Source organism: Lutjanus erythropterus, chromosome 3 (assembly GCF_056507025.1).
Source record: "Lutjanus erythropterus isolate fLutEry1 chromosome 3, fLutEry1.hap2, whole genome shotgun sequence".
NCBI lineage: Eukaryota > Metazoa > Chordata > Actinopteri > Lutjaniformes > Lutjanidae > Lutjanus > Lutjanus erythropterus.
Genome location: NC_139319.1, coordinates 8,331,302 through 8,349,305, shown reverse-complemented (window position 1 = coordinate 8,349,305; position 18,004 = coordinate 8,331,302). Strand labels below are relative to the sequence as shown.

The 18,004-nt window shown below is 38.1% G+C and overlaps 2 protein-coding genes across 6 annotated transcripts; both read left to right on the top strand.

The window, feature by feature from the left end:
* Window positions 1–215: 215 nt before the first annotated feature.
* LOC146329602 (uncharacterized) lies at window positions 216–5,835 on the top strand. Its single transcript, XM_084714442.1, has 4 exons — window positions 216–233; window positions 2,431–2,650; window positions 3,005–3,268; window positions 5,012–5,835. The coding sequence occupies exons 1-4, from the start codon at window positions 216–218 to the stop codon at window positions 5,632–5,634; spliced, it is 1,125 nt and encodes a 374-aa protein (XP_084570568.1). The 3' UTR covers window positions 5,635–5,835.
* An 837-nt stretch (window positions 5,836–6,672) lies between these two features.
* Window positions 6,673–17,603, top strand: LOC146329601 (uncharacterized). 5 transcript variants are annotated; one of them, XM_084714877.1, is made up of 6 exons: window positions 6,673–6,797; window positions 10,402–10,536; window positions 11,772–12,724; window positions 13,881–14,064; window positions 14,185–14,319; window positions 15,998–17,603. In XM_084714877.1, the coding sequence occupies exons 2-6, from the start codon at window positions 10,419–10,421 to the stop codon at window positions 16,678–16,680; spliced, it is 2,073 nt and encodes a 690-aa protein (XP_084571003.1). In that variant the 5' UTR covers window positions 6,673–6,797; window positions 10,402–10,418; the 3' UTR covers window positions 16,681–17,603. The 5 variants fall into 5 exon arrangements, with proteins under 5 accessions (XP_084571003.1, XP_084571005.1, XP_084571001.1 ...); XM_084714879.1 differs by lacking the exon at window positions 6,673–6,797 and adding an exon at window positions 7,495–7,721 and having other exon boundaries at window positions 14,188–14,319; XM_084714875.1 differs by lacking the exon at window positions 6,673–6,797 and adding an exon at window positions 7,495–7,721.
* Window positions 17,604–18,004: the final 401 nt, after the last annotated feature.

Below are 18,004 nucleotides of genomic sequence, written 5' to 3'. Positions count from 1 at the left end.
AGCTTTTTCAGGGCACTAATATTGATATGAAATAGCAGGATGAACACAGGTGTTACCAGTTATATTAATTAAGGGCCTGTCAGTGTTGTCCAGTCAGCGTAGCAGAGGCTTTCCAGTGAACCAGCTTGAACAGGTGCAACACCCTGACCTGAATGGAACTGAACCTTAATTAGTGTCACTGGTGACACCTGTTTACTCAACCATCTCATATCTATATGGCTGCTGTGAAAAAGGTGTGTTGCAGTGTAACCACATTTAGTGTTTTTTTTTTGTGTGTGTGTGTGTGTGTCTTTGTTTTTTTGTCGCATTGTGCAGGCTAAAATTGCATTGGGCTGGGTTAGGGACAGGGACAGAATTTGGGCTGTTTTACCATGAGTTGGACTTTTTTAATGCATTAAAAAAGTATAGCATATTAAAAACATATGTATTCCTTAGTTATGTGAACACATTCGGTCACTCAGCACAACTTTGATATGAGGAGAGATCTGCGGCTGTCAAACCTGTACTTACATTACAACAGAAACCTTTTGCAAAATTACATCATCACTTGTTTGGTATGGGATTGTGTGTACTAATTTTTTTTTTTTTTTCTTAATTTCTTCATTTGCAGTTGACCAAATTAGATCAAACCTGTCTCCTCATTTTTTCTTCATTTATAATGAATATGACTTCTAGCCCACTTGTCAACTCCTACATTGTTGTTTTATTGTTTCATAATGTGAAATTGGTACAAACCACAATGCTGTTGTTAATTTGTATTGTTTATTATAGATAATAATTGGGGTTTTTTTCATCACTTTGGGGGATTTTTGAGCAATTATCAGGCAAACATCAAACTGATCTGGCAGCACCGGTCTATTGATCACACTTTGACACCTCTGCCCCTTTTTCTCTCATCCTGACTGCTGTGAGGTATATTAGTATATATCATTGTATTAGGTGTCAGTTAGCTTTAAGTATTAATATTGTAGTTTATTAAGAAATGTTCAGAGAAGTTGTTTCATGATAATTTTGAACTTCTCTGGTTAACTGAGTAATCCTGCTGGCTGCAGCTCCCCCACCTGACAGATGTCAAGCTGACGTTCCTTTCATTGTCCCGTGAAAAGTGGGGTATTCTATATTTTGGGGTTTAATTATTACCTGTTCTCTAGGGCTGGGCGGTATGGCCTAAAATTAATATAATGGTATAATTTGAAGCATGGACAGTAACGGCTTGTATGAGAGTAAATTCGTTTTTCTTAGACTTTCTATCTAAATGCTTCTAAAGGAGTATACCAGTGTATGTAAACTGCATGACAACTATTACTGTACTCTTATCGCTAGGACATATTTCACATAGTACAGAGGTATTTTAGGAACATGTTATGTGTAGAACTGGAATAATTAATAGAAAAAAAATATAAAACCTTTCCTCAAGTATATCAGGTAGTATGAACACGTGTGACCATAATTTGCAGCTTATTGTTTTCAGCTCGTTGACATTTTTTTAGTTAAGTAAAGTGAAGGCTCTGCTGGTCACCACGGTTTAATTATATAGGCAAATTAATACCATAGGGCTTATTCATACTGGAATACTTTATATACCATTTATACCTTCCAACCCTACTGTGAAAAAGTGGGCACTTTACACAATAAATGTAGCTGAGTGGCATTTTTTGCTAGTATGTAACTTTTTGGAATTTTATGTTGCTGTAATGTGTCACATGTATGCTGTCAATTTAATCAATTTTGTTTTCTAAGTAGCTTTTTTAACCATGCATAATTTCCCTCTAGGAGTAGCTTTGCTGCAGTTCGAGTTAACCTGAGCTCGCAAGGCTGATTGTAACCAAATAAAATGCAAAACACAAACAAACCCAGGACAGTAAGTGTCTGCAAGTTACAGATAACTTGTGTAACTAAGGTTGTCAAAAGTATTGATACTTAAATATTTTTCAATATTACTTTTTTAAACAATACAATACTGATATTTAATAGTTTCAAAGGTACTGAAGGTATAAAAAAAGAAAAGATCCAAGTCCTCATTCAAGGTCTTTATTGTCCTGCTGGAAATTTGGCGTGCAGCATAGCTGAACCAAAAAGCATTCGGTGACTTTTCCTGTGCCAGCACTATGTGCAGATCTTTACTTTTAAAAAAAGAAAAAAAATATCATATTTTGTGCACTGACGGCGTTTGTTTGTTTTTGTCATGGTATTGAAATTGAATATACTGATTTTATACGAGTGTTGTAATTTAAAATTCTGGTATCGTGACAATCCTAGATGTAAATATGGATAAAAGAGACAATTAAAAAGCTTAGTAAGCAATATGGCGTCGATAATGAAAATGGAGACTAATGACATGTTGTCACCCACTTTGTCATATAGACACATGTTCAGTCTAATCCAATCCAAATTTACATGTTGGTAATTTAAACTCTCTCATGATCACAGGATGAGGAGCAGTTTGAAGAGAGCTGTCCAGTGGAGCTGCCCTCCTGGACTTCTGGGACTTCCTCGACATCACCTCCCTCTGAGCTCAGACTCACTGCAGCCCTCCCACATAACACCACACCAAAGAAGAGACACAAGATCAAGACGAGTGTAGAGGTGAATCATCACGAAGGACACAGACCTGAAACACAGAACCAGGATCGCAGAGCAGCACCTACAGGTGAGTCTGACTGACGAGGTGTCACATGCAGCTCTTATAGATTTATAATCGAGATTTAGATTTATAATCAAGACTTCATGTTGTTTAAGTCTTACATCCTGGAGTTATTGGCATAAAGTAAATGAACTTTAATTTGAAGAACACCTTTCATGCAGTGAATGCAGCTCAAAGTGCTTTACATTCAAAAAGGAATAAAAACAGGAAACATTTTTTTTTTAAACAGCAGGTAAAGATAAAAGTTCCCAGCATTGCAGAGAAAGCAATGACTGACCCATTACTATTGGAGTTTTACACAAAAATGTTAATTGGAAAACACTACTTAATGTACACCACCTTGTTTTCTTTTCTTTTAAGAAGAAACTTCAGGAGCACCAGAAGCTGAACACAGCAGCTCCCAGCCTCAGGACAAAACGCCTGAGGACCCAAAACAAGACCAGAGGCCTCGCAGACTGAAGAAGAACTATGACTGTCCGACCTGTGGAAGAGTGTTCGCTCACAACACCGCTCTGCAGCGACACCTTGTGATCCACTCAGGGAAAAAACCTTACAAGTGCTTCATATGTGGACGGGGATTCACCCAGAATGGAAACCTCAAAACACACATGAAAGTTCACAGAGGTCAGAGGCAACGAGAAGCTACTGTGTCTTTAATTACATGTTTTTATCCCTCGCCAGGTGAACATCAACTTTGACCTCACTAAACATATTTTTGGCCATAACTTAAGAATTCATAAGCTAATTATGCTAGAAGTGTTTTTTAGTGAAATCTTCAGAAGTGGTCGTATTATCTTAATAACTTGTTGCTTAATTGATTTTGTGTCTTAGAGGATTGAGATCTGATCTTGACATGTTCCAGTCTACAGTCTTGTTCTATTAAAAACTGTTTGTTTTTTTGATATATGTGTAGAAATTATAATGAACCAATCCTAAGTCCCACCTCTTTATGTTCTCTGCTGCAATAACAGTTGCACAAGCTTGGTACCTGGAGGAACATTGACCAACTTTTCCTTTATCCTGTAGCGTATTTGTGTACATGTGCTAGGTTTGTCTTTGTTGAAAAGAAAAACACATTTTGAAGATGGTTAAAAAATGTTGCTGGGGGAACCTGTTAAATATAGACTAGCCACGCCTTAAGTTAGATAATGTTAGAAAAATGCTAGTTAACTAATCTACATGAGTTGCTAGCTAGTTAGTTACATCTCATAATTAAAGTTAGCAAAACGCTAGCTTACGAGCTAATATACATCAATAGTCAGCCAGCTAGTACATCTTATGAATAGAGTCCGTCTGTGTCCTCACAGACTACAAGACACACTTTACAGCACAACTGATCCACTTCACTACATGACACTCCCCTTGAGACCTCCTCGATTATCGTACTTATTTGAATCCAAACTACAGTCTTCTCCTAAACCTACCCAAGTAGTTTTTGTGCCTAAACCTAACCATGTAGTTTTGGTGGCCAAACATCCAAAACACAACATTCACAGTTAAGCTATGTTTAGCCAACAAGATTACATTGTTAGGTTTAGGCTCAAAACTACTTCTGAAGGTTTTTTGGGGAAAACAGTGGTATGAGTGCAAATTAGTACTTTAATCCAGGAAATTTTCTGCAGGGTTGCGTTGTGTAATAACATGGGTCTGCCTTGTAGTATGTTAGGATGCAGATAGACTCTTCTCATCTGAAAGCTAATGTTGTAGCAAAATGCTAGGTAACTAGCTAGCTAGTGGACATCAATTGTTAACCAGCTAGTTACATCCGATAGCTAAGGATTGCAAAACGCTAGCTAACTATTTTTCTTTTGGTAGCTAGCTAGTTAGCTAGTGTTTTGCTAAAATTGTCTATCACGATTGACTTAAAATATGAAAGTTTACCAAGTTTCTGCTGAGTATCAAGCTTGGTCAAATGCTCTGGGTACACAGATAAAAAAAAGGGGTCGGACTTAGTAGGCTGTGACACGATGGAGGAACATTTTTGGATTTTTATCTTTACTTTCTCTTACTATTTTGCTCAGTGTGCTCGGACCAGTGTGCCAGGTCCGATTCAGACACTCCTGACTTCAGATAACTGTATAAATGACCCGCATAAACATGACAAATGCCACCTGTGTAACTGAGACTTCATGAGATTTGCAAATTTGCATAATTAATGGCTCAATAATGCCCCTGACCCTATGACAAGGAGTGTTCATTCATAAAAATGGCATCAAAGAGTGAAAAAAAGAGGTTTACAGGTCAAGGGAGTCCTGCCTTGCAGGGCTGAATGGTTTTGAAAACAAATGTCCAATGTGTGAATGCTCATGTGACTGTGCCTTAACAATGCAACACTGTCTGAAAATAAATGTCTTTATTTTTTCACAGGAGAGTTACACAATTGGACATTAGTTCAAGAGAAGAGACCTCCTAAAGAATCTCCTGTAACAGTTCATGTGTGTGGAGAGTGTGGAATGGACTTCCCTCAGAAACAACAGCTGGAGGAACACCGCCAAAGTCACAGAAAGCCTTACGCGTGTCCTGACTGTGACAAGACATTCAAAAACGAAGATTATTTTAAAATGCATTTGCGCATTCACTCAGGAGACTCACCTTTCATCTGTTCAGAGTGTGGAAAGAGTTGCGTCACAGCAGATTCACTTAAAAAACACAGATTGAAACACACTGGAGAGAAGAATTTCCACTGTGCTCAGTGTGGGAGGGCGTTTTCAACATCCTTCAACCTCAACGAGCACGTCAAGACTCATACTGGAGAGCGGCCTCACCTCTGCTCGATCTGTGGCAAAAGTTACTCCAGAGCATCTATTCTGAAAGTTCATATGAGAGTTCACACTGGAGAGAAACCGTATAGTTGTGAGAAATGTGGAAAGTGCTTCTATTACTCTCAAGGGTATCAGAAACATCTGATGATTCACGACAAGAAACCAAAACCTCCAACAAAACCACTGGGGAGACCAAAACAACAGCTGTTAGTGGTAAATAATCATTAAGGTCATGTGGGAATTCACAGTAGTCTGAGAAGTAAATATATTACGGTTTGCTCTTCCATTACAAATTGAAATAAAATATCTTTCATGTCTGAAGTGATTGGCCAAGCAACATGATAGTAATCATATGTATTATATGGTGTATATTATTACATACTTGTATTGAACTATAGTATTTAAGAAAATAAATCTTGATACTGTTAATGAGTGTTAATTGTATTTGTTTCTGTGTGCATGTGCTGGTGATTCACCTAAAGTTGACCTTTGATCAGACTAGATTTTATCTACTAATATAACTCTAGAGATCACTGTATATATATCTATTTTTTTTTTTTTTTTTTACATATTCTTGGTGAAAGAACTAAACAAAACCAAAAGCTTGTAATGCAACTTTAGAATACATTTTATTTTTGTATCTTAATACATAAATATAAGCTGCTTTATGCATTGAAGTATCATGATCGTGCAGCAGGAAAATACTGTGAACATTAGGCTACTTCTACCATGGGAATTTATTTTTGTATCCAAATTATCCTTGTCAACCCTTTTTGTTCATGCTCCTATTTAGATGTTACAGAGAAGATCAGGACCAGATGTGAAAAATTAATCTGAGTCTTGAATAAATTCATAATTTTGATTTAAAACTCAGAACACAAAATTTCCACGTCTCCTTAATCCTCTTCCATTGGAAACTAAAAAGTATGAAAATTTTAAATATATTTCAGATGTGAGACCCTTGGGTTTTTTTTTTTTTTTACAAAACTACAGTAAAAAAAGAGAATTGTATTGAAATAACATTATCAGAACATAAACTGTGTGTTATTTTCATCTCTATTCCAGCAATTGCTCTAACACAATGCAACAGAGCAATGCTTTTATTTACAGCTGCATCTGATAACTCGGTAGCCGCTGTGAAAAAGGTCTCATGACAGATCTTTTTTTCCAGATCATGTGTGCCTCTTTTCCCGAGTGATTTAATCTTCGAACATTATCCCTCCCTCTGTCACTGCTCAGTATCTTATCTGAGCAGCCCAGATGATTTTTATTCCTCAGCCGTGTCCTCTGGTTCCTCCAGGCTGATCCTGAGGCATCTGTGTGTGTGTTCTGCCAAAGAGTGTCTTAACCAGTCTAACATGAGGGAGGCATCTAAGGACTATCAAAAGAAGGTTAGGAAATTTCCTCCTTTTCCTGCTTCTTTTACTGTTTTTGACCCAAAGAGCTTGCAGTTTCCATTTTGCTTTTTCCCCACCAAAGGGTTGACTTTTACTCCCACCACAACAGAATATATTGGCATACCCATGTCAGTAACAACAATAAAATGGAATTAGACACTTCCTTTATTATTGATAAGCATTAGATGTAATAAATATTGTTCAAGATTTAATTGTTTTAATATACTGTCCAGAGTCTTTGTAAAAAACAAAAAACAAACAAACAAACAAACAAACAAAAAACAAAACAAAACAGAAAAGCAGAAAGGGGCCTTTGGTTTGTAAACTTACAAGATCTGCAACAATTGATTAATTGTTTTAGTCATTTTTTGAGCAAAAATATCAAACATTTTCTGGTTCCAGGTTCTTTTTCCATTTTTTTTAACATTTATAGACCTAATGATTAATTGATTAATCATGAAAATAAGGTAAATCTGCAGATAAATCGATAGTTAGTTGCAGCCCTAAAACTCACATTTGTGTACATAGAACTTGGTTAGAATAATTAACTAATGATCTGATTAACTAATAAGAGTGAAAGAATCCGAATAGAATTATAAATAATGCAAAATATTTGTGCTTTGATGTCTACAAAACTACAATGAATGAAGTTTTATTAATGGATCTTTTATTTTGATATTAACAGCAAACCGGAAGTTCCGACACCACTGTAAGTGGCTAGCAGCTAAAGCTAGAAAGGTTATCACCAGATCCAAACCGTTATTTAACTTAACTCATTAGTTAGTTTGCATTGATTTGACACATTGTTTGAACATATTGAGCATGAAAATAAGAGAGAAGTAGAAATATTTGCCAAGTCGTTTCAATAAACTTCTGTCGAGCGACTACTTTTTACCTGAGGGAAAAATCTATGCTGAGGTTGGTCAAAATGTCTATTGTCTGTTGTGAAACGTTAGCAGCTAGCGAAGTTAGCGACTGTTGCAGCAGCGGAGGTGACATTAGCAGCAGAGATAACTTGTTGTTTTCACGTCGGACTCGGTGTTGGATCTGTCGTAACTGTGATTTGTTATTGTTGATTAGCGGCTGTAGCTCTAGGGGGGTAATCGTTAGCTAATTGCTAAGATCAGTAAAGCTAGTAAACGCCATGTCAGTGGCTAGCTGGCTAATAACAGTTTAGTCAAAGGCAGCAGAGGTGGTCGTTGACCGAAGCGCTGGTCACCGCCGCCGCGTCACGACTCAGACATCTCATTCAGAGGTCAAACACTGCTGTCTGCACTGCAGACTGCGATTGATCCTCGTGAAATGCGTGTTATGACACCATAGATGCCAACAGGTTAGTCAATTGGGTTGCTGGTTTATTTAAATTATAATTTATGTGAGACTTGACTGGATGAGCTAATGCGACTGAGCTACCTAACAGGGCTCCTCAGTGCAGATGCTCAATTACAGGTTCACCCCCAGTGCTTCCTTTGACATTCAAAGCACTTGAAAGGACAGCAATCCTCTTTTGACAATTACAGTTCCATAATTAATAACGTTGCACCTGTATAGCTTATTCGTTAAACAACAAAATTGTGTGGACACCTCCTTTTTAAGGTAGGCTGTCCCATCAGGCTCAGCCAGGTTCAAGCCCCCTGTCACCACAAAGCGTTCACCCTGCTGAAGTGTCCTTGAGCAGGACAATGGATGTCTTCCAGGGTGGAGGCACTGTTGTGATCCTCCCTGTAGAGGGGGACAAGTGACAGGAATATTTCCACTATTGAGACACAGTGCTGGAGGTAGAAAATCTAAGGCAGCCACAGTCACTAAATGAATCACTGGGGATTATTTTCATAACTTATAGATAAAGCACACCTGGGTTAACATTAGGGTTGGCTCACTACCACTGGACATAAATATATATATATATAACTTAAGTATAAAAATAGGAATAAAGTATATACAATATGAGCAGACTCAGCAGTTGAACTTACACTATTGCATGGAGGGAATAATAATACACCTGAGTATTGCACATTGAAATTAAAATTCACCTGAGTGAAATGTTGATATTGCACACTGAATTATAACACTTAATTGAAGTGTTGAATATTGCAATCCGGTACTGTCTTTGTCCCTCTCTTCAACAACTAAGCCGTAAATAATACATTAAGTTTGGATGCACTTTGCTTGACCTAGCCATCTAAAAAATGCTCAGACTGTGAAAGAAATACTCTACTCTCATGAAGGAAATAATACATAGCCCATAATATGACTCAGTTATGCAATACTGCTGCCACTGTTTAATTTAGCTATTTAATTTTATTCAAACATTCAAATTTAAATTGATTGCATGCATGCATGAATTGCACAAATTGCACTTGGCTGCTCTGCTTTTTTCTTGGTTTTCTTGCTTGCTTTCTTGCTTTTTCTTGCTTGAGCTTAAAATACCTCCACACAGCTGACATGATGACAGTGCTGCTGACAGGTCTCACTTATTACTGATCACATGGCACATGCAGCTCGTCTGTGTAACTGAAACATCTTTCCCTACGGCATGTCACATTTATGTGACAGTTTAGGGAAATGGATCGTATCGGATTATACTTTTTTCCTCCTGATATCCAATCCAGCCGCTTTGATCAGTATTGAACTGATACCAATAATGGGTCTCAGATAGCCCCATTTCTAGTTAAAATATAATGATCAAATAAATTGTGTGGCTCTTTGTGAATTGTAAGAATATCTGGAACATTAATATAATTCATCCATGTCCCCGCTATCATTATGTCCCAATTGTATGAATTCATTCTGATAAGATTTTAATCTTAATTACAAAGACCCTGAATGTGATATCTGGGACATATGAATGAATAAAGGGAAATGAAATTGTATCTTTTTGGCTGGTGGATTTGTCCACCAAGGCAGACTTGGTTTATGCTTGTTGAAATAACGTTTATTAAAATACACAGTCCTATGTGTTATATGTTGTGTATATTATGATTATGACTTTTTATTTCTAGGACTTTTTATGTATTCAACCAATCAGCTATGGTAAATATTTTTTGTTAGAAGCAAAAAAGAGAGCTACAACTTAATCTTATATATAATGATAACTAAATCTATTATGGTTATGTTTTAAAATTACCATGTCATTGGTAACACCTGTGTTCATCCTCCTATGGGCATGAAAAAGGTCTGTTTATTTTTGTAATGATTTGTCATTTTGTACGTGGCTTCTGTAAAAGTTCCCTCAGATTAAGAGTCAAATGATTCAGTTGGTTTGATTAAAATCTCTGCAAACTGGTGTTTTTGGGACTACAGCCCTTTTTAGCACAAAATTATTGTATTAAGAATATAAAATTGTGGCCTGAAACTAATAGAAACAGAACAGTAAAACAAATTTGGTGGTTTCTTGTAGTGTTATCATATATTTGTTCTCATATCTCATAAATTCAAGGCTGCATGACCTCTTTACATTAATTATCATAATTTTAAGCACATCTAATGTTGTCAGCCGCAGCTGTGAAGCTTTTGGCCTTGTGTGGATATATAGCGTACACTCAGTCACTTGCTACAAATGTTTGAATGTCTGTTCACTGACTCTTGACCTCTACAGGGTCGTATGTTTGAGAGATGGGCTCTGAAAACCCAGAGGACTTTGGACCAGCTGTGATTCTTGCTGAGGACGATCAGCAAGAAATTGGAGGCCTGATCAACTCTGATGGAGAAGAAGTGGATTTCTCAGATCTCAGTGAGCAAATGAGTTGTATTGGCAAAGTATACACTGACAGGAACAGAATAGCCCCATTTGTGTTGTAATACAATCCCATATATAACAGCTATGTAATAAATACTAATGTTGTGAAACTGAATATTTTGAGTTGTGACACTGAGTTTTTCGTTTGTAGTGGTAGTGGTCTATGTTGGGGGAATTTACACAGAACCTATAGCTTTAAATACCTAAGACTGCATTAGTAATACTGCAGCCTGTAATACACTTATCAACCAATATGGTAAAGGTAGATCTAAGAGAGTGTACAAAAAAAGCAAATCAAACGATGTTTAATTTGACTTCAGTTAGCCCTAAACGTTAGCTACTGTGGAGTTCATAATGTTAGTCATGGTTAAAAAAAGTATCTGCTGTTACTTGAGACACTACTGCTTTGACAGGCATGGTCAGACTTTCTCAGGAGGTAATCTACACTTGCTCCAAACTACTTCTAAAGTGCAGTGTTTATTTTACAGAACTGTTATTCAAAGTCGGCATAAACATCCACCTTCATGAATTTCAGTAAAGTTTGACAGGCCAGTCTTTATACTAGGATGTAAATGCATGACGGTAGACGCCTGCAAGTGACTATTTTCTTTTTCCCGCTCCTGCTTGATTTCTCACCACTACTGCCTGCACCCACAATGTGTGTGTCCACTGCACAATAATTCGTAAATGTGACATGGACACATAAATCTCATGGTGACTTAAAAGTAAATCACCACCTTCTGGTTAGCTAGATACATCACAGTTAATTGTTTTACTTCCACCCAATGCAAAGTTAAAACAGCCCAGTGTCCTGCAGTGAGACCTGTGGCATCCCAATACTAATGATGTCCTCAGCACGGAGGTACCTGAATGCACCGTGTCTGACAGCTTGGTCCCATCTATTCTCAATCAATACTGATTCTGATTACATAATACTGATAATAACTCTCAATATAAGTGCTCTTTTTTCTTCAAATTCTTTCATATTTTCAATTTTATACCTATATTCCTGTCAGATATTTACATTATTTAAATAATATGTAAATATTAGAAAAGAACAACTTCAAACTTAAATGTTTTATTGCAGAAAAGCATTATCGCCCTGGGGTCTCAACTACATGTCTGACTACTATCAGTAGTGGTTCATGTGCTCAAGCATTAACCGTTTAGTTTCTTCAGCCTTTCTGTTTTCCTAAATAAATTTCTTTCTCATCTTTCTGTTTACACAGGAGAGAGCTCTATCCATGGGATTGTACCTGCAGAGGCTCCCTCCAAGACATTTGATCACAGTGAGAATGAAAAACCACCGTCTCTTCACAGCTGCTCCGTGTGTGGGAAAGACTTCCCTTATGCCTCTAAACTTCAGCGGCACTTACGTACACACTCAGGAGAGAGGCCATTCCCCTGCTCGATGTGTGAGAAAAGATTTCCAGAAAAGGGGCTGCTCATGATCCATGAAAGGGTCCATACTGGGGAAAAACCGTTCCCGTGCACTTTTTGTGAGAAGAGATTTGCAAGTCAGGGGGAGCTCAGGCTGCACCGGCGGACACACACTGGCGAGAGGCCGTATCACTGCTCCATCTGCCTGAAGAGCTTTTCCCGACACTGGCATCTGAAAACTCACTTGGAGGCGATGCACTCTGAAGTTGTCGCGGGCTTCACAAGGAAAAAGTTTCCGTGTTCAGACTGTGAAAAGAGCTGTAACTCTGCGGCTGAGCTTAGAGATCATCAGAGGACACACACCGGAGAGAGGCCCTACCAGTGCTCTTTCTGTGATAAAAGGTTCGCTTTGTCGGGGACACTTGTGAGACACGAGCGTCTCCACACTGGCATTACACCCTACCACTGCTCTGACTGTGGGAAGACGTTTGCACAGCAGTGGACGCTGACTACACACATGCGGACTCACACGGGAGAAAAACCATACAGCTGTACACAGTGTGATAAGTCTTTTGTGGCTCCAGGAGAGCTGCGGAGGCACACCAGGATTCACACGGGGGAAAAGCCGTACACCTGCATGGACTGTGGGAGGCACTTCTCATTGGCAGGAACTCTGAGAAACCACAAAAGATCGTGTACACAGAACAAGAACGGATCAGTTCTGGGCGTCATCTCAGAACCAGTTCAAGCTGCAGCTGGTGAATCATCTCAGCAAGACCTGGTCAAAAACATCAGCTCTGAGGTACTGACAATACACAGCAGTTCTATAGTAAATTTTGTGGGTTTTTTTGGGAGTTTGTTTGAGATTAAAATTTTTGTTATTCTGCATTTATGTACTCAGTTCAGTGTGTCTTTTGATAATTCAGTTTTCTTTTTAGAAGCAGGTATTGAAAACAAAAAATTAGTTATGTGAGTTTAATTTTAAAATACAAAAATCAAAATTGAAATACCATGCAATTTTCTTTTTCGTGGTCAAAAAGGGATGAGTGAAATTTAAAAAGTAGTTGGACTTTTTCTACATTGTGTAACTAAAAAAAAAGAGAAAACAAATGAAAAAAGGCCTGTTTTTAAAATTTTCAGTCCCTCCATGATTTTGTTGACTCTTTCAGGGTTTGTTGTGGCTTAATTTCACAGCAGCTTTTCAGAAAAAAATTGTGATGCATGTTGTGATGGTTTTAAGCATTTTTGGCAATAACAGTGGGGGAGCAAGTGAAAATTCCCCCCAAAAAGTAGCTTTTTTTTGTATTATTCATTAAAAATCAAAGGCAACTTGTTCCAGGGAGAAAAAAACCACACACTGTTCTAATATAAATATATATATAATATATAAATATAAAAGTACACAGAACATTGATAAATGCCATTTACAATGACAGACCTTGTGTTCTTCTCAGCACCTGTCAGGAAATAATTAAATAAAAAGTCAGTTCATAGAGGTGTACATGTATGAGGCTTGTGCAGGGGACTGCAGGAACTTGCAGGATTGCAACATTGCAGCTTCCTGGAGGGAATGATGTTTTTAGAAACATGGAGTTATTTTACTGTATCAGAAAAAAAAGTAATAGATGCACATCAGTCCAATAGGTTTATCATGTCTGGATGTACATGCTTTTGTTTGAGTTTATACACAATAAAAAATTTAAATCAAACTATTTAAATCTTTCCCATCCCTTTTTGACCTTGAAAAAAAGACTTGTATCCTTCTAAGAGAAGTCATTATTTAGATTTTAATTTTTGTATCTAAAAGAAAAATAAATTTAAACAATCACTTGTTTGTTATTTTTAATACCAGTATCTCAAAAGTAATCAAATTGCCAAACAATATACTGACCCACATAGTTCTTTACAAACATCTAATGTCTTTCCTCCATTTTTTTCTTATGACACTGTGTTTACAGGTGTCTGACAGTCAGAGTTTGCCTGGTGCAGTTCAGCCTCATTCCTCAGAGGGTCTTAACTGTGACAAAGCAGCTCAGTGTGACAATAAAGAAAAAGAACAAGAAGACCGACTGGAGGACGTTGCTTCCAGTCCACATATGAATGTAATAGTGAAAGAGGAAGAAGAGGAGGAACCTTTGTGCGGTACGTAAACATGATATTTCAGATTTTCTTGTTCTGCTGTATTTTAACAGGAGCACACATGCCTTTGATGATGATTTTCACATTTATGGGTTGTCTTTTTTTCACTTGTGTTTCTCCCAGTAGAGGAGGCTCCTGAGCAGGTGTCTGGCAGTGAAGACTGTACAATGCCAGAGGAAAAAGAAAAGCAGCAGCAGGAAAGCAACACAACAGAAATCAGGATTACAGTAAAGGAGGAAGAAGAGGAACTTATCCACAGTAAGCAAAATACTACTGGTTCAGTTGAAAACTTGGAGTAAATTTTCACTTCACTCCAACTGACTCTCTGACTGATTTGGTTTGAAAATGAGAACCCTGATCTTGTGGTTAGTCGTGATATTCTGTTTCTTCTTAAGGCTCCTAAGAATTGAATTATTTTTATGGAATTTCCTCTGATAAATTTGAAAATTACAAAATCATGGATTCCTAAAGGGACTTGCAAGATATCTGTGTAACATTGCTTTGCATCTGTCAGGGACCTCTGATGTAGTTATTTCAATTCAGTGTTATTTTCCTAGCAGCCAGTATACATGGGTGCAACATGTCTGCGGCGGCATGCCCGCGACACAGCGCATCCAATATAATTAACTGAAGCTGCTCCACTGACCACAGAAGCCACACGCTCATCTCTGTTTTTATGCAGCTGGTCTAAAGTAGCAGAGCAACATTGTGGGTGTTTTCACATTGCAAATCAATCAAATCACTGAGTACATATGATCCTGTGGTGAAAACGATCTATTTAATTTATTCAGTGGCAGTTATTAAAGCCTACACTTCCAAACCCTGCATAACCAACCGCAGTAGCTAACCTCAGTATGCACACAGTGAAGCTGATCATCTTATCATCTGTTCTACTAAAAAAATACCCTTGCAGAGTCTGTGTGGCAGGTAAAGAAAAAAAAAAAAACACCTACGTGACATGTCCTGCCTTTGCCCCTTTGCCCCATGTATTTTGGCTGAAGATGAAAAGCCAGCATTTGACCTTGTCACTTTCTTCTAGTCTCAGGCCTGTGCTTTGAAGCAGAAGTTTAACTTGTACCTGCAGAGATAGTTTATCAAGAAGAGTGCAAAAGGAATATTACTGCTGAGGACAAGTTTGGGCAAGTGCCTGTCCATAGCGGAGTGATTGCTGGCTGGTTCACGCTTGAGCAGTGTGTGTCTGTGGTGTTACCTGTTGGTTTTCATCAGTGCCCATATTAACAGTGGAGAGTGTGGACACAGCCCGCGTGTGCAGCGCTACTCACATGTGTGTCAAGTGCGGCTGACGTGCTTCATCTATAGAATTGGAGCGTTGCCTAATTTTTCTGCCTGACTCACGTGGTTCTCCGTCAAAACACACATTAAAAATGATCTTTTACAGTCATTCTATCAAAAACAAGACACCTCTCACTACAGTTTCATTGTCTACATCTGTGCAGTCTGTCACAGACATGAAAAAAAAGGGTACAGGGCAGCGTTCTTTTTCTTTCTCTCTTCTCTCTTCTCCCTACCTCTCTGAACGAGGAGGGAAATCACTAATTGCCTTCAGAAAACATCAATTTTCTTCTCTTCCAAACTCTTCTTGTAAACTCTGTAGAAAGATGGGGCTTTCAGCAGCTGCAGAAATGCAACCTGTGTGGACACCACAGTGTGTACAAGCTGCAGCAATTCAGCAGTGGTGCCATCACATGCTGCTCAAGTATGTAGTGTCAACATTTGGGTCAACCTATATAGCATGCAAATGAGCTGAAGGTAGATCATCAGATCAGTTGTTTCATATCTCATTTTATCCCCTTTCAGTCTTGTCACGTTTTGATTCCACAGTGAGTGGTGTCTTAAGCAAAAAGGTTAATATCAGTTGTTTTTTGCCTTCAGTGTTAGTAAATGGTGTTTCAACATGTTGATTATGTTTCCACAGTGTCTGAGGAGGATCCTCATCATGTTGTTGACAGTCCTCCAGCCTCACCAGTGCAGGGACAGTTTACTAACAATCTGCCAAAGAGCTCTTACTGCTGCGGGCTCTGTGGAAGAGACTGTCACAAGATGTCTGCTTTGCAGATTCACATGCGTATTCACTCGGGAGAGAAACCATATCAGTGCACTCTGTGTGGGAAGCAGTTCACCCAGAAAGGTCAACTCAAAGGTCACCAGAAAGTCCACACAGGAGAGAAACCATTCTCCTGCCCAGACTGCGGGAAGAGTTTTGCCCACTCGGGCGCCATGAATAGACACCGCCTCACGCACACTGGAGAGAGGCCCTACCACTGCTCCGTTTGTGACAGGAGCTTCAACCAATCCGGTCGCTTGAGGGAACATGAGAAAATCCACTTTGGGGAGAAGTTTGACTGTCCAGAGTGTGACAAGAGTTTCACACGAGCTTCAAGCCTCAAGAACCATTTCAGGCTCCACACAGGAGAGAGGCCATACGGCTGCGACATCTGCGGGAGAGGCTTCAGCCGCTCACAAAGTCTGAGGCTCCACAGACGGAAACATGAGCAAATTCAGACTGAGGAGTCTGTATTCGGTGTGAAGAACGATGATTTATCACAGAGTGACGATAACTCTCCAATTAATATGTGTATAACAGACAAAAACGACTGATAATGTATTTATTTGAACAATAGAGATATGTACCAGTAGTAGTATTACAATACAAGATTTTAGGCAGGAAAACATGAATTGTAAGAGAAAGTAAAGGACTACCTCTGTGAATAGACCGTCATTAAACCTTTACGTGGTGGCTCACAAAAAGTATTAAAGCTACAATATTTAACACCCAAAGCGGTGCAGACAAATTAAAAAACAGACAGGTGATGTTCAGCAACTAACTACACAGTTTCAGTCAAAACGACCAAACAAATATTTACTACAAACACAACCTTTCGTAAAATCTTGGAAAATGCTTAGATGCTAAATTTTAGAGATCATATTTATTCGCGTTTATCACTCGTACCTATGTTAGTTGCATTGAAATATCACGCTCACATTAGTATTTATGGTAGTACAAATGACTCATTTAAGGTCTGTGATTTCACTTTTCCCATGCAGTATTTGTCAAACTAATCGTGTATGTGGAAATTGGATTGAAGAATAATCATGTTTTTGTATCAGACGTTACGATGGCCAACGAGCAGTCAGTGAATCAGGTGAAACTGGAATTCATTCTTTGGGTACATGAGCTGCTGAAATATCAGAAACATTTAGCCAGTAATGAAGCAGTGGGATCATGATATTTATCTTTTTTTTTTCTTTTTGCCAAAACCATTTTGCCTTAGTGGTGATTTACATTTTTTTTATTTATAATGTCTCTGTTATTCAACAACCAAATCATGAATCAGGCTCACCTGGTTTAGACAACTCTGAAAGGCCATAACCATTGTGAATGAAGGTATCATCCTATAAGGTTGTGATACAAGAGGCAATAGTTTGAAGCCATGTAGATGGTAAAATTTGCCCAGTGCTGCCTCTGTTAATTGTATGGGACATGTTATACTGAACAATAAAAGTAAAAGTACTAAAGACTATTTTGCTTGATGATTTTTGACTGATGATGTATGACAAGTCGTGATGATATACAGCATTATTTACCAAACATTTTTTCTTAACAGACCCCTTTTCTATCATTGAGTAAACCAACAGCAATCTCTGACTACGTGACATGTTTTATGGATATTTTTAAATTATATTCTGTGTGTAACAATAACAGTATAGAACAAAAGATAAACTGTAATTAATCTAAACAGTGACACAATAACTGCAGGATGAATTTTGAGCCGATTATTTCCTGTGAATTTTGCATCAGAGAAGAGTTTTCTGATTTTTTAGGAACTTTTTATGCTATTCTCTGTATTTATAGTTTTTGAGATATTCAGAGTTTTCTTTTCCCTGATGCTTGGCCATTATTCTGTTACTGCTTTGGTTTTGC